Source organism: Cygnus olor, chromosome 7 (genome assembly GCF_009769625.2).
Source record: "Cygnus olor isolate bCygOlo1 chromosome 7, bCygOlo1.pri.v2, whole genome shotgun sequence".
NCBI classification, from domain to species: domain Eukaryota; kingdom Metazoa; phylum Chordata; class Aves; order Anseriformes; family Anatidae; genus Cygnus; species Cygnus olor.
In genome coordinates this window covers 12,145,649-12,161,496 of record NC_049175.1, presented here as the reverse complement: position 1 = coordinate 12,161,496, position 15,848 = coordinate 12,145,649, and the positions used below count along the sequence as shown (strand labels likewise).

Sequence of the window (15,848 nt, the reverse complement as noted above, 5' to 3'; positions counted from 1 at the left end):
ACGACCTAGGTAATTTCACTCGGATGTGAACCAAACTATCAGACCTAGAGTTGTGTAGACAAACAACTGGAAAGAATAATAAAATCTTTCCTCTTCTGACATTTTTATCTTATTCACTGAGCTTGTTAAGGGGGAGACTGTGACATTAGAATTATACCCTTACTACTTTGGAACATTTATGGCCAGTGCAAAAATGCTGCTTTACTACTTTTGGAGCTCCTTAATAGAGTTCCTTTTAGAGGAGTGATAAACTTTTTTCAAGCTGCTGACAAAAATCCTGTTCGTAATAATATTTTGGGGAGTAAAGGGGCAAATTAACAGGATAAAACTCAAGAGCAGAGAAGAGAAATAGAAGATGATGTATTTAATACATCTGATGTACTAGTGACTCATCTAATGTCTTTAGAAACAGGGGTGTGGTTATGGCTTCACTGATTACAGTCTTGACAAACAGTGTCAGTATATGAGATTTTGGTCTCAAATTCAGTTGAGTCTTGTTAGTGACATCTGAAAGCAAGTTTTGCTATGATGGACGGCAGGTATATTCCCTGGGTAAGTCTAGTTTCTGTTAACCTCTGGAAAGTTTTACAGAGGAGTGATAGTCTTGAAGGCGTTCACCTTAATACAGAGGTCTGCTGCATTTTTCTTTGAGGTTCAATTCATTAATGTACTTTTCAAGGCCTGCTTCCATACACATCTTGACTGACCTTCTGGAACTCTACTAAACTCCTTGTCTCTTCTGGTCAGGCCCCAAGTTAAGGTTCTCCATTCTGGTGATGTGAATCAGGATTTCCTGCGGTGATTTGGCTTGCATCTCCTTATAACGGCACCTGCAGTTGTGTTGTTTTTTTGTTTCTTTGTTCAACCAAACACTGTAAAGAAGCCTTCTGTTTATTAAAGAGATACAAAAAAATGTATCTCCGGCTTTCCTCTTGGGTATCTAACAATGTTTTTTGACATGCCATTGAAATTTTGCTATGTAAGCTGGCCAGAACTCTGGAGAAAATAAATGTTTCAAAGCTACTTACTAATAAACTGCGAAGGGAGAGAACTTGAGAGTAAAAGTAATAGCAATACATTATTTTACCTACACAGTGCAGTTCTTTTGAGCTACAAATATTATTTTATCTTCTGAATCTATGATAGTTACAGAATACAATTGGTCCTTTATAGTGTTGCTTTGATTTTCCATGATCTCCTGTTGAACTACGTTTTGTTTTTTATAGCAATTAGGTTTTATTAAATACATTCCTTTGGAGATGGCTGACTTGCCTGGAACTATCCCTAGGCATGCATTTACTGTTGAACACAGTAGTGCTGATATGTTTTTGTTTCTTGTTTGTTTGCTTGAGCACACACAGGCTATTTGCTCAACTTCAGGAGGTTTGGAGGTTTCTTTGTGTTTAGCTGTTTCAGTACTTCACACTAATCTTATACAAGCCCTCACTGGAGAAAGCAATTTGTACCAAATATTTAGCATGTAAAAATAGTTGCAAAAAATAACCAATGAACAAAAAAGCAAATGCTATTCTTCTTTATATATTCCCTTACTATTTTATAACTGTATGAAGATTGGGATCAATATTTCCTATTGATAATGGCAATTGGTTTAAAGCTTTCTGTGTCTGGTTAAGTAATGGCAGGTTTTATTTGGAAACAGTCAAGCTAAAGCAGGCCTCTGCAAAGAGTTTAAAACTTCTGACTGGTATATCCCACATAACTCAGATTGTACGTCATGTGGAATAAGGTAGATAAGGCTGCAATTTGCTAGGTCCTGCTTTTTTGCCACCTAACCTTACCCATAAAAGTGGCCTAGAAGAAAGCTGGAGAGGGCCTCTATCAGGGGGTGTAGCCAGGGAACCAGGAATAACGGCTTTGAACAAATGGAGGGGAGATCTAGATGAGATGTGACGTGAGGAAGAAATTCTTCACTCAGAGCACAAAGTGCATGTGGGAATTAGGGCTGAAGATGCACCTTGCTTCTGTTCTTTTCCATAAAGAATAGAATGAAATTGCCTAAAAAGCAGTGTTAAAAATAAACCCAGGGCACAGGATGGGAGGTGCAGGGCAGTCCCCGTGGCCGAGGGGCAGCCTTTCTCTCTGGCAAGCCAAATGGCCCAGGGAAGCCAGTCCCAGAAAAGGGGCCCTCAGCCCCCCCAACCCTCCTCCTTGTTCACGTGAGGGCATCTTCCAGGCCACTCCCAATACAGCCGCGTTTGACCACATGTGGGCCACTCCATCACAGAGGCTTGCTGAGGTCACAGTGGCCACCACTGCCCCGCCTTTGCTGCAGGCCCTATAAAACAGGCCCCCTGCAGCTGGCCCAGCATTCGCTGAGCATCTAGGCCCTCTGACTGCCAGCTTGTGCGGCAGGAGGAAGACTAGAAGAGCAAGGCGAGCAGCAGGCCTCCTTGGTGTGCGAGGACGGCGATGCCGTCCAGTGAAGCACCAAGAAGGAATGCACCTGAGCAGAAGGAGATGTGTCGTGGGCGGAGGGATAGCGCCGGCGGCACAAGAGACACCAGTGCCCAAGGGACCTCTGGCGCCCAGCCCACAGACACATACAGGCGGTACCATTGACACTGCAACAATGCGGGGAACAGGCCGGCCCCTCACACACCCAGCGACAGGGGGCCTGGGCCTTACCATAGGAGCAACGGTGACGTGGGGCGAAGGCGGGAGCATCAGGCAGACAGCCACGGGGAGCAGGGGCGTGCCCATAGTCCGGAGCACAGTGTGGGACCCAGTAATGGCCGTAAGCCAGAGGGCACCGTCGGACCCATGCATGAAAATGAAGCCGACAGTGGCATGGGACTGAGACGTGGGACTGGACGACCCCCTGGTTCAGCACCCTGACCAGAAAATGTCCCAGACAGAAGGCATCCCGTCTGGGCAGTCCCGGGCAAGGACTGGCTTAGCCTTCTGCCCAACACCATGGAGCCCGTGGAGCTGGATCCACCAGATGTGGAGGAGCAGGTGGAAGTGGATCCACCTCGGCCAGAACAGGCCTGGGACTACTGCGGCATGTCCTTGTGCTATGCCATCTGAGAGCACCACCAGCATCGCAGGAGTGCCCAGTGAGCCCCCTACTCGTTGCTCAGGCTCCATCGCAAGCATTAGCTTGGAGCCACCAAACACCACGGACATCCCGCAGGCTTGCCTGCAAGATGTCCCGGCAATAAACAGCTCTTGCCGATTCTCAGGGGTTGTGTGGGTGCTTCTTTTTTGGGGGGAATGGGCTAAAGTTGTGCCAGGGGAGGTTTGGGTTGGATATTAGGAAGAACTTCTTTACCGAAAAGGTTGTTAGGCATTGGAATGGGCTGCCCAGGGAAGTGGTGGAGTCACCATCCCTGGAGGTCTTGAAAAGATGTTTAGATGTAGAGCTTAGTGATCTGGTTTAGTGGGGGACTTGTTAGTGTTAGGTCAGAGGTTGGATTAGGTGATCTTGGAGGTCTCTTCCAACCTAGGTGATTCTGTGATTTATTAAACGAGTCACCAGGCAGGCCTGTGTAGGCTGTTGATAGTCTGCATCACACAGGAATCCAGTAGTCTGGTAACTGCAAGGATTTCCTGGTGATCTGGTTTGGTGCAGCTTTGTTACAGAGCACTCATGTCCATATTTTTATTCTAAAATAATGTATTAATACCAACTATAAGTATTCAGAAAAAACTCTTGCCATTAGATTTCATGTATACAGCATTTCAAGAAGTTGCCTTCTGACTTATAGTATGTTGTAAATTAATTGTAAAATAATTGAAACCTGTAAGTTCAGCCATGAACACTTCTGACACTAAACATCAGGCTATAATTAGTGTCCCAATTCTGATGCTTAATCAATTTGAAGACAAAACAGTGATGCAATTTATATGGAGAAACACTATCTTAGGAATGTATGTTAAAGTCCAGTGTCATACTTGCATTTACATTAAGGTGCGATTCTATTATAGTTTTCAAGCAGTTGTACAGGCGTAACTGAAATGTTTGGTATTTATTGCCATGCTGACTGACTATATATGGTCAGAGACACAACAGTTGTTGCCTCCGTTGTTTCCATCTATTGCAGTGTCAGTGTTACATGGGTTTAGCTGTTATCGTGTCTCAAGTGTGTTCCTAGATAAGCCTTACATCACACATAGTGAATTGAAAGCATGTTACTTGTTAGAGTTATATTTTGAGCTTTCAGTTACCTTCCAACAGGAAATGGTGTGGAGTGGGGATGGGGCACACCTTTCAAATGTCCATATTTAGTTTCTTTTGACAGCAAAACGGGAAGCAACACCATGGCAGAGAATAAACTACCATTCACAGATTTAGGAAAAAAAAAAAAAGAAAAAATGGGGAGGGCACTGTAAGGGTATTTACTAAAGAAAGGGAATAGTGCTGACTTCTATTATACTGTATTCTTATCCCTCCCCCCCCCCCAAAAAAAAAAAAAGGTTAATGGGTTTTGCTTTCTCATCCTACATTAAGAGGTACATGTATGCCTTGCATCTTGGGGACTTGGATTCTTGGAGGCAGAAATTAGAAAAGTGGCTTCAAAATCATCTGTGGTGTACACTTGTTCAGTGTACCCTAGCAGAAAAGCTTCTGACAGCTCCATCACTGGGCTCAGATGTCCCTGAGTATAAAAAGGGAAATGAAGAGGTTGGTGTAAGGCATGTGGGGGGTGTATGTGGTAGCTTTGATTACACATCAGGAAGATCAGTATGAAATGTGGAAGTAGAACTTCCTAATATACAGCAGTAAAATAGTTGCAATACAACAGAATACAATGTGGTAAGAGCCTCTGGCAGGAGAAAAATGTCCTGTAATGTCTACTGTAAGATATTGCGACAAGGTGATTTATCATGGTATTGAATATTTAGAATATGCAGGAGGTATCCATCTGCTTAGCTTTGACACTGATGGTGCTAGTTTCAGCTGCCTGGCTGTAGCAGATAAAGATGATATCTGGGGGAGCAGAACAGGCGATCATACTGGCCATGAGTATTTTTTTCATCTTTTCTTTTTAGAAGGTGTGGGTTTTATGTTCTGATGTGATACTGATTCCTAGCCTTCTCTGGTTTCTGCAGGCATAAGTGGAATGCTAGTGTAAATCAAGGTTTGTAAGTTTTCAGTTGTTAGTATAAACCATTGATTTTTCTTTTGTTTGAGACTAGAACTCCTAAATGACAAATGGCTTTTGAAGTACTTGTAGAGGAATCGCTACTGAAAGACCTGCTACTACAAGATATGCAGACAGTAGCAGTCATACAGGTATTTGTTCATCTGAGCTTAATAGCCAGGAGACTGATCCCTGTTTTAGATGTAGCTGGCAGTAGTTCATATCTTTATGGTCCCCAAACACATGGTAATTACTGTTACATAAACAAAACCATCCTTCAATAGTGTTTAAAAAAAAGCCACAGAAAACCACACTTGCTGCAAATCTACTTGTTGGAAAACTGAGCATGGAAGAACATGTTTTGATGCTTAATGTGTTGCCTATCCCAGGGAATATCAGATTTGAAATCCTCTCCTTCTACTGGCTCCCGTACCTGCTTCCCTTCTTCCTTTAGTTCATGGGTTCCCTTTGACAGCTGTGTTTATTGGGGACTGTAAATCCACCAGCCTTAAGGGTGGGCTTCATGGGAGTGGGTGACAGGACTTTCTTGGCAGCAATACCTCCTTGTGGGAGGACACAAGAATGACATCAAATTCACTGCATTCCATGTGGATTTCACACTGCTGCAAGCCAAAGGAGAAAGCTAGATGTAAAAACAGAAGAATGTGATGTTTAGGGTTAAATAGAAGAAAGAAAATAAATTCAAAGAAGTAAAACAAGAAAGCATTATTTTGATGGTTTTGTCTAAAACAAGGAAGAGCATTTAGCTGTTGCCTGAGTGTCATCTGGAGCACTGTCTCCGAGGGGTGCTCACCAACTGCAGGAAGTGGCGTTACTGCAAGTCTCTGTACAGACAACCTGCCCTTGACTAGCAGCCCAGCAGATGTGTGTACCTTAGTCAGCAGTTTGCTAGCAGGAGCACTTATTTTTAAAGGTATTTTCAAGTAAATTTTTTTATTATTTTTTTTTTTAGTGCTAGAGAAAGTGCATGGGTGTACAAAACAAACAAAACTTGTGGCTGAGCTGTATTTTCACCTTTCCCTGTGCCTGAGCATAGACTTATTTTTTTTCATTTTTGGTATGCACATGCACAAATAGTGTTTGACAGCAGCAGTCAGTAGCTGATCAGCTTATGGTAGTAACAGTGTTTACTTTGGGAATCATCTATCTGTGTGTGCTTTGCTGTGCCTTGGAGGTATCTGATTTCCGTTAATTATGTAGTTAAGATGTATCCTGACTTCAGTCCTCTCAATTTCTTTTCCCTTTAATGTCTGAAATAGCTGAAATCCTATGAATACTTTATCTTTTTGCTTCCCTATTTATGCTACTAAATTAGCACTCTGTCATTTGTGTTTCATTGTTTGTGACAAATATAATTAGGGAAGAAATCTACTTGATGGGATTTACAATAAAATGGATTAAATTGCATCGAACTGTCATGCTGTCTACAGCATTTTAAGAAATTTCTAACGTCTTGGTGTTGGAGCTGTCATTTTCTGCTGCTTGTATATTCATAGTTGCTCTCTTCCTAGACTACATCGGAGCTATATTTTGGGATCGTGGTCCCTTCGGCATCTTATACTTGTTCATCTGGTTGTCCCAGCTTATGTCCAGCTCGTTCTGGGGGGTTTATGTTTCAGATCCTTCTGATTTTGCTCACTCATTTGTCAATGGTGAATTAGATCCAGCCTGAATAAAGAAAGTTCCATGTGATTGACACCACTCAATTTCAACCTTGGCTGGAGTAATTCTGTATTGCAGATGTCCATGTAGTCTAACTCTTGACTCACGCCTGTGTAGTGCAAGAAGAAGAAAATTGTAGAAATGGATGTGAAATGAGTTGTAAGCATGGCCTTAAGCCACGTGCTTTAGGAGTCCTGTGGGGCTAAAATGTTGTGTGGTAATGCTCTCTAGGATACCTTTTCTTACAAATTAATAGTAAAAAAAATCAGGTAAATTTGCACGTCTTGCAAACAGAATTACTATTTTAAACATAATGGATGTGTTAGATGTTTCAGTTCCAGCTCTTACCCTTTTTTTCCTGAAACAAAGTAGTGGCTTAGGGACTTCTTCAGCACACAAAGAACATTGAGATGCTTACAAACAAGGGAAAAAAAAGAGAAGCAGGAAAACAAACAAACCTGTTGCAGTGCTGAGAACCACATTTCCCAAATTTGAGACCTTTGGCACACTCATGACAACAACATCCAAAATGTGTTTGGGTTTTCTTCAACAAACCAACTAAGTTGGGAGCTGCCTAAGGCAGTTGACACAAATATGTCTGAGTAGGAGGGTATGTATTAAATATTCACCTGTTTGTGCTGCGTTGTGGCTTCTCGCTTCATTTGGCGTGCTGTGCAATCACTGGAGTATTCAGTAAGAGCTGGATGTCAATGATGAGAAGGTGGTCTGGATTTTTCAAAGCTTAATGAAAAGCTTGGCTATTGGGACAACAGAAGATAGGGTTTGTAGTGTGCATAGAGTTAATTTAAGATCAATATTTTTATTGCTACTTACTAGCAATTATTTAATTTTGGACATATATGTAATTGAATTAAATGATTGGTTTAATGAACAAGACAGGAGAGGGAGAATTTGGACGTTTATGTGCTATCCAAAGATCTTTGAATGGTTTGTGTGGGGTTCAAAGACTGAATGCTGACAGGAACATGATATGCATTTAAATCTGGTTTGGGAAACTTCATGTTGTAGAGCTGTATGTTATTATCTACTTGGCATAGTTGCTAGCCTCATTGCTTAGATTTAATATATTTTATGTTGGTGTCAGATGTTTGGGTATATGAGATTTTCATTCTGTTAACTTTTATTTATAATGAGAAAGGTAGTATTTGACTCCCTTCTGTGACCCAGAATTATTTAACAGTAAGGACAGCAAAGTATGTAATGGTATAAAAAGCAGGGACTAGAGCAGTTTAACATAGAGCCCCTGGCCTTGGTGTGTACAGTTAAGATTGATGGTGATTTCCAAAGGAGTTATTTCAGAATTAAATGATTCAGAAGAACAGAAACGGAACATCATTCAGAATGAAGCATATTCTGCGTGATTTACAGTAATAGACCTTCATTCCAAGGCATGAGGGCAAGAAAAATATACCAGATTTTTTGGTAACGGTTGTGAGTTGCCAGAAAATTGCTGAGTTTTAACTATTTTTTCCAGAGTTTTGCAATATAGTCTAAGTGAATTTGTCTTCATTTTGCAGGTCAAGCCTTGAAGGTATCAGCAGAGGCATTTACCAGTGATCCCTGCTATCTTCCTAAGAGGCAGGCTGTTGTTCAAGCAGCACGATCTCTTCTTACAGCTGTCACCCGGCTTCTTATTCTGGCAGATATGGTTGATGTGGCATACTTACTGGAACATCTGACTGTGGTGAGTAGAATTTGACTTAACTAACTGGGTCATCTTTTATTTTCCTGGCTCTCTGTACACAAATGTTAGTCCCATTCTTCTTTTCCCTTATAAAACTAACCCATGTTTGTTACTGTTACTTAATTAGGCGAAATAACCACAACTCTGTTCACAATTCAACATCAGAATACTTTCCTGTCTACTTAAATGTGAGTTCCTTTAATGTCAACCATAGTGTTCCATGTGACTTCAACATTGCCTCTGACTCCCAAAATGCTACTGAGTTTCTTCTCTGGCTGCTTACTGCACTCTCTGTCTGGTGTGTGTATTCTCTGGGAAGAGCAAGGAAATATTCTACTCATGCTCCTTTTTTTTTTTCCTAGCATCTTCAGTAATGAGTGATAGACTGCTTAAAAAAAAATCAAAGTTCTATTGTTTTCATAATGCTTCAAAAATGGAGGTGGTTAGTCAGCACCACTGCTTTGAACAGAACCTCATTGCCACTAGAGGATGCAGTGACTTAATTGTAGTTGTTTGAGGATGGGGGATCAAAATTTAGCTCCCAATCAGGGTAGGAAGAAGTGTTGCTTCATCCTACACTATTTAATAATAAAGCAATGTTTTGTGGGTTTCAGTGTTTCATTTGAAACATCCAGCTTGGACAGTTGTTAGAGGTGCAGCACAGGCTAAATGAGTACTGTCTTGCAGAAAAGTTTATATTGCTATATACGTATGAAATTCTCCAGCTATAAGACAGTGCCCTGTCTTTGGTACTGCTTGTGGAAAAAAATTTTAAATGATATTTTTCATTGGTTGCCATTCCATTTTTATATATGTGTTTTCATAATGCTAGATGCACCCTTCTAAAATGCTTTGAGAATGTTTTATATAAGAGAACTAAAATTGAGTTGTCTTCTTTCCTGGAATTTCAGTATTTCTAAACAACCCTATAATTCACTTCTTGATTTTCATTTGAAAATGAAAGCCAACTATAACTGGAAATCAAAAGAATGCAAAGAATCATTCAGAAAAACTCCAACATTGTAAGGAGTACAATTAAGTTATCTTTCTCTTCCATACTTTAATTTAGTTCTTTTAATAGGAGTAAGAACTAAATTCCTTACCTAAGTCTTAGAATAAATTAGTGTGGCATAACACTCCAAAATGCCTGTGTAAAAGGACTTACCGTAGTCCTGGGAAGATGGTACATTTCCATGCTTATTTGGTCTCTGCTCTGGCTGTTGAACATACCAACAGTGGTATTAGTTGTAATGGTTTCTTTTTATGTTGACATCTAATTAGAAAATGGACTTAGAAGATTTACAAGTAGGTTTAGATTAGATTTAGAAGATTTAGAAGACTTAGAGGTAACTTCAATATATGCTACTGAACCACCTTCAAATGGTAAGAGCTTTTAAATGCCAACCAACTGAGCCAGATTTAAATAAAACTAAAGTACTTAATGATTCTTAATTTTGCTCTTTTCAGAGTCCTTAACCTCAATAATTGTACATCAGAACTCCCTTAGGAATTCCTTTTTTCTTTAGTGTAGGCTTGCTCCAGTAAAAAGGCATTATATTCAGTGGCTGTAGCATAGAAAATACTTTGTATTTTCTGTATCAGGTCTGATGTTCTCAGTGCCTACAGGTTCATATGACTTGAAAATCAGCTTTCTTTAAAAAAAATGTCATTAGCAGTTTCCCTTTGAATTTCTCATAAGGTTTTAATGCTTAATGCTCAGACCATTTTATCCTTCTCTTCACAAAGACAAGAATGTTACAGCTGTTATTAATCCTTTGAGAAGAGATGAGAATTTTAATTGCTTTTTTATTTCCATGTCTCTGAGCTCTGTAATTGTCATAAAATCAAGATGTTTAAAGGACCAAGCCAAAATTAACTTAAAAAATGGGGAAAATAAAAAATAATTGAATTAGAATAATGAAATGAAAACTCTAACCAGGGAATTTTTTTGTTTGCGTATATAAAATGAAAGAAGTTAATCCAGCATTATCAAAGATCTCTGTAGAATATTAATTAAATCTCATTCAATATGAAATATTTAATAGGGCATTATTTATGTATGTTATTTTTTAAACCCATTTATCAAAGTGCTGAAAGTTTTTAGTCTTGCTCATTCAGTAAATCTGGTTAATTACAGCACTGTCATTCAAAACATTTAAAAACTTGCTTACTTCTACTGACAGAGTACAGTCTGGGTTTTCAAACTTCAATTTCCTCTGTAATCTTACAACAAGAATAGCAAGGAAACAATGACAATATGACTAGCTGTTATATAGAGGCTCTTCTAGTGCTACCTGTCACATCTACCATTCTAAGAGTGCCTAAGAAAAAAGATGAACCTCAGCTACTTCCAGTTGGTAGCCTCTAAAACTATTGTGCTATCACAGAATGGTTGGGGCTGGCAGGGATCTCTGGGTCCATCTGGGCCAACCCGTGCTCAAGCAGGGCCACCCACAGCAGGTTGATCAGGGCCGTGTCGAGGTGGCTTTTGACTATCTCTAACGAGGGAACCTCCACAACCACTCTGGGCAGCCTGTGCCAGTGCTCAGTCACCTCCACAGCACAGAAGTGCTTCTGGTGTTCAGAAGGAACCTCTTGTGTGTCCATTGCCTCTTGTCCTGGCACTGGGCACCACTGAAAAGAGCCTGACTCTGTCCTTGTTGCACCCTTTCTTCAGGTATTACAGACATTGAAGAGATCCCCCTGGAGCCTTTTCATTTCTTGACTGAAGTCTCATCTCTCACAGCCTTTCCGCATAGGAGAGGTGCTCCAGTCCCGTAGTCATCTTTGTGGCCCTATGTTGGACTCTTTCCAGTGTGTCCATGTCTCTCAAACACGCTGCTCAGACTTGGGACCATTTTTTTGCTTTTATGTAATAAAATCTTACTGTTAAGCAGAATATAATAATGAAAAACCTATTTTTTGTCAGAAAAATATTGATATGCTGCTTTTAAAGTAGAAACTTAGTCAGTTTAGTTGGAAGAATTTGATAAACCTGTCAAGAATTTCACTCCAAATGAAAAAATGTCCCAAACCATACCATTGTGTACATGAGAATCTTTTATGAAATTTCACTAGTAAGGTAGTAATAGTTTTGGTTCTTTATTTCATTTTCTGGAATCTCCACCCAGCAAAGAGGATATAAAATAAAGCATGTCAGAGCCAGCACAAAGCTTCAGTGACCGATTGTATTTGAGCATAGCACGTTTATAGCCATTTGTGGAATTTGCAGCCTAATAAGAGTATGATGGTGCAGTACAAACGCTTATTTTAATTAAAGTTGACTGAGAAAATGAAGTGCATCACAGTGATGAGAATAGTTGGTTTCTTTAAACAACTTTTGCCTGTTTAAATAGTTGTCCACATTGGATTTCCCTTACTTAGGTTGGAGTTGGAAGTCTAATCAAAACTGAGTTGTGAAAAATGTAGTCAGACAAAGGGCCATTTCACAGATCTCACTCCTGGATTCAGAGCTGCATTACCAGCCCCATTCATTATGGTTAGTGATGCTCAATATTTAATTAAGTGAATTAACAGACTAATGGAACTGCTTGAATTTATCGATCAAGGGAGAACAGCAAGACAGTAACAAGTTCTGAGTGTTTCATTCAAAGTGCATTGGCAGTTTGTCTTTCTCTTATCTATTTCATTTCATGCTGAGCCAGCATGTTTTGTTTACCTCTTTCCCCTTCTTGTCATGCTTGTAGATGAACTTAAGTTTAAGTCTTCATACTTCTCACAAACACCTCAGACAGTGCAATCTTTGTAAAATGTTTGCTTATAGTTATTTAAAACTATTGTCGGGAAAAGAAGGGCTACAGATGAGAAGCAACTTGTGAACTTGGGCACTGGGGGTATGGTGCTGCCTGTTCCTCCCTTCCCTGCAGGGTATCCATCAGCATTAAAAATGTTTTGAGCAGAGGAGAAACATTATGGTGGCATAAAAGAAGAGAGGTTTAGGCTTACCCATTCTTCTGGTTAAGGTGTTTGGCCTGACTTGCATAACTTGCATAAGCTTGCATAAGCTTTATACAAACTGTTGGTGCAACCCAGGTATAAGGGGAGGGGGAGTGAAAGAAACAGGGCTTACTTTGAATGGATAGGGCTTGCTTTAAATAAGGTAGAACTTTTCTGGTTTGGTTTAACATAAATGTTATGGAAGTTACTATTTATTGTTTTTTTTTCTCATCAAAATAATTGTAAAGCTGTGCGATCATTTCCAAATGAAGAAAGCTTAAGAATAGAGCTTAGGGATAACTATGATGCAAAAGTTGTTCATACAATAGGTCAACGTGGAATGCATGCAGTTTCTACAAGTACAACCAAGTGTGAGAAATCAGTGTTATGTCTGGTGATGAAGAGGTTTGAAAAGTATTTTGAGAAAGTCGCAAGGTGGGATATTAGTAGCTGACTTATTTACTTATTTTACTTATTTATTTGGACTATGTAGCCGTCTGCATGCTCTAGTCAGGAACCTAGAACTCCATTGTAGTAGCCTGTCTTTGAGCTGATGATGAAAAAAGAACATTTCTGAATTTCTTCTGAGTAGTTATAATTTTTCTGCTGCTACGGCAACACTTACATTGAAGTGCCGTGCTTTATAAGAGAGTAATATGGGAGGGACACTGTGAAATTTCCTTCTATGAGTGTTAATCTTGGAGGGCAAATTCTGGATTAGTAAAAACGAACTTGGAAGTTCAGTTTCTCTTGGCAAATTATTTATTGGTAGTAAAGTAATGAAGTCAATAAAATGTAGAATAGCTTGTCTGATCAACAATTATTTGTATCTCAAGCATGCACAGATCATTCTGATCCAGAGAAATTTATTTTATAACTTCCTTGGAGGCAGATAAAAGGAAACGCATGCAAAACAAACAGTATCTGCTTTATCATCAAAATGCATGTCTTCAGACCCTCTTAAAATGAGAGCAAAATTATGACATTTCCTGAATGAAAGAGGCGGTGTGACACTCTCCATAAACATCTACAAATAGGCACCTTGCCCATTCCATTACAGCAAAATATTGAGAACTATCTTTCATAAATGTCTGCATTTAGTAAATGGAATTTTAGAGAGGTTTTTGAATATTTTTCTAACCATATCTCCTGGTGATATCAAATAGTCTATTTAGTGTTATTTAGTCTTCTAAAGTAGCAGTATATATTGAAACAGGAAGGCTTTTTTAATGAACTGCTTCCTTGTGTCAGAATGGAAACTGAATTTGCTTTTCTTCCTTAATTCATCAATATTAAAAGAGATTTTACAGATGAACAAAACAGTTCAGTGCAATTTTGCTGCCCTGCACTACAAAAGATTGAAATTTTGAATGGCAAATTCTGTTTAACTTCTGTGAGCCATTCCTCCTTTTTATTATTGAATAATGAACTGGCTTTTGCAGCACTGGACCTAAGTGTGAGCGAGGCCCATAATGAGAATAATGCGAAGTGATAGTCCCCCTGTACTCGGCTCTGGTGAAGCCGCACCTCGAGTACTGTGTTCAGTTTTGGGCCCCTCGCTACAGGAAGGACATGGAGGTGCTCGAGCGAGTCCAGAAAAGGGCAGTGAACCTGGTGAGGGGTCTGGAGAACAAGTCTTACGAGGAGCGGCTGAGGGAGCTGGGGTTGTTCAGGCTGGAGAAGAGGAGGCTCAGGGGCGACCTTATTGCTCTCTATAGGTACCTTAAAGGAGGCTGTAGCGAGGTGGGAGTTGGTCTATTCTCCCACGTGCCTGGTGACAGGACGAGGAGGAATGGGCTAAAGTTGTGCCAGGGGAGGTTTAGGTTGGATATTAGGAAGAACTTCTTTACTTGAAAGGGTTGTTAGGCATTGGAACGGGCTGCCCAGGGAAGTGGTTGAGTCACCATCCCTGGAGGTCTTGAAAAGATGTTTAGATGTAGAGCTTAGTGATCTGGTTTAGTGGGGGACTTGTTAGTGTTAGGTCAGAGGTTGGACTAGGTGATCTTGGAGGTCTCTTCCAACCTAGATGATTCTGTGAAGTAAAGGAAGCGCAGCAGGCCATGTCAGCCTCATGACTTAGCTGGACGCCCATGCAGGTGACACTGCAGGTATGTGGTTTGTCAAATAGCATCACTGGCAAACTGAAGCATTATCTGCTGCCTCTCACACCTCTTTCTGTTTGTGGGCATTATATGGTTATTACCAGAAATAAGACTTTGTACTTCATACTTAATGTTTCCTTCCACAAGTCCAGCTGTAAGCAAATGAAGTACTTTGCACTGCATATTTATGATCTTATGTTTTTGTGGCCTGGCCTCGTTTAGTTGACAGGCTGTTAATTTTCATGGTGCATATTGAGATTCCCAGGTGTATCAAGGGAATCCTGTTAAACTTTGAGTGAGTTTTGTCCACTTAAGGTATCTGTCTGCTTTTCAAGGATCTGGCTTATGTCAAGTCCTAAACCAAGATGCTTCAGATCCAACTTACTGACTTGAACCAAAACCTCAGACTGAGCCAAACAAGGTCTAACTTGTCTAGTGCAGGAACTTTCCTTGGGATACCAGAAAGGATGCAAGGATGCTAAGTGCTGTTGCAAAGAAACACTATCAAAATGTGTTAATTAAACTAGATCTTAAAAATCAGGTATCAAGTGCTTTTAATACCATTACTCATTCCATAAATACTCCTGTTATAAATCTGTTCGCTTGCAACAGCTAAACGAGGTAGCAATAGTAAACAAATCAACCTTGTACAGAAAAGTGCAGAGCTAAGCTACAACATTCAAAGAGTGTAAAGTTTATTGAATTGAAGAAATTAATTTGAATAAAGACTAAATATAGTGGACTTTAAGTATCAAAATTTTAGTATAATTTCCTGCTGAAGCATTATGCAGATACTTTGTGAATGCCTCAGCCTCTTCTCTTTGAACCTATTGCCTGATTTTCATCACATAAAGCAGAAGATCAGAGATTCCAGGGCTCATGAAAATAGGATGGTGGACAGTGAAGAAAAAACTTCTGCTGCAGATAGAAAGCCTACAACAGGTGCTAACAAAATCACCAGTGGATTCTCAGGTAGCCCTCATATATAGCTTGACAGCAGGAAAACCTTTAGTCAGAGCTCACATCTCTTTTTGACATTACATTAAATAACCTGTCAGACTGAAGGAAATTTGGTCCTGATGTTTACAGTAGCCCTTGTTAATTAGTTGGAACCATGATCATCTTCTGTGAGGACACTGTGGAGTTCTCAATGTACTTAACAGGGTCATCGTACTTAGGAGGCCATATTAGTAACAATTCCAGTCCATCCTCATTCTGGATTCTCATCACTTTCTGAGTTGTGGGTGGGATTTTTGTGCTTCAGGATCCCTAAAATGGGACTGTAGAAGTTGCCTC

General features: G+C 40.0%; 1 protein-coding gene across 11 annotated transcripts in view; it reads left to right on the top strand.

The window, feature by feature from the left end:
* The window catches only part of CTNNA3 (catenin alpha 3), a 523,550-nt gene that overhangs the window by 22,647 nt on the left and 485,055 nt on the right, over positions 1-15,848 (top strand). For all 11 annotated transcript variants that reach the window (XR_005821804.1, XR_005821805.1, XM_040564586.1 and 8 more), the window contains exon 4: positions 8,327-8,493. Coding sequence is in view for 9 of the 11 variants with exons in the window: in XM_040564586.1 (XP_040420520.1) it covers positions 8,327-8,493 (167 nt within the window). In the remaining 2 variants the exon portion in view is untranslated. The remainder of the gene's footprint in view (positions 1-8,326; positions 8,494-15,848) is intronic.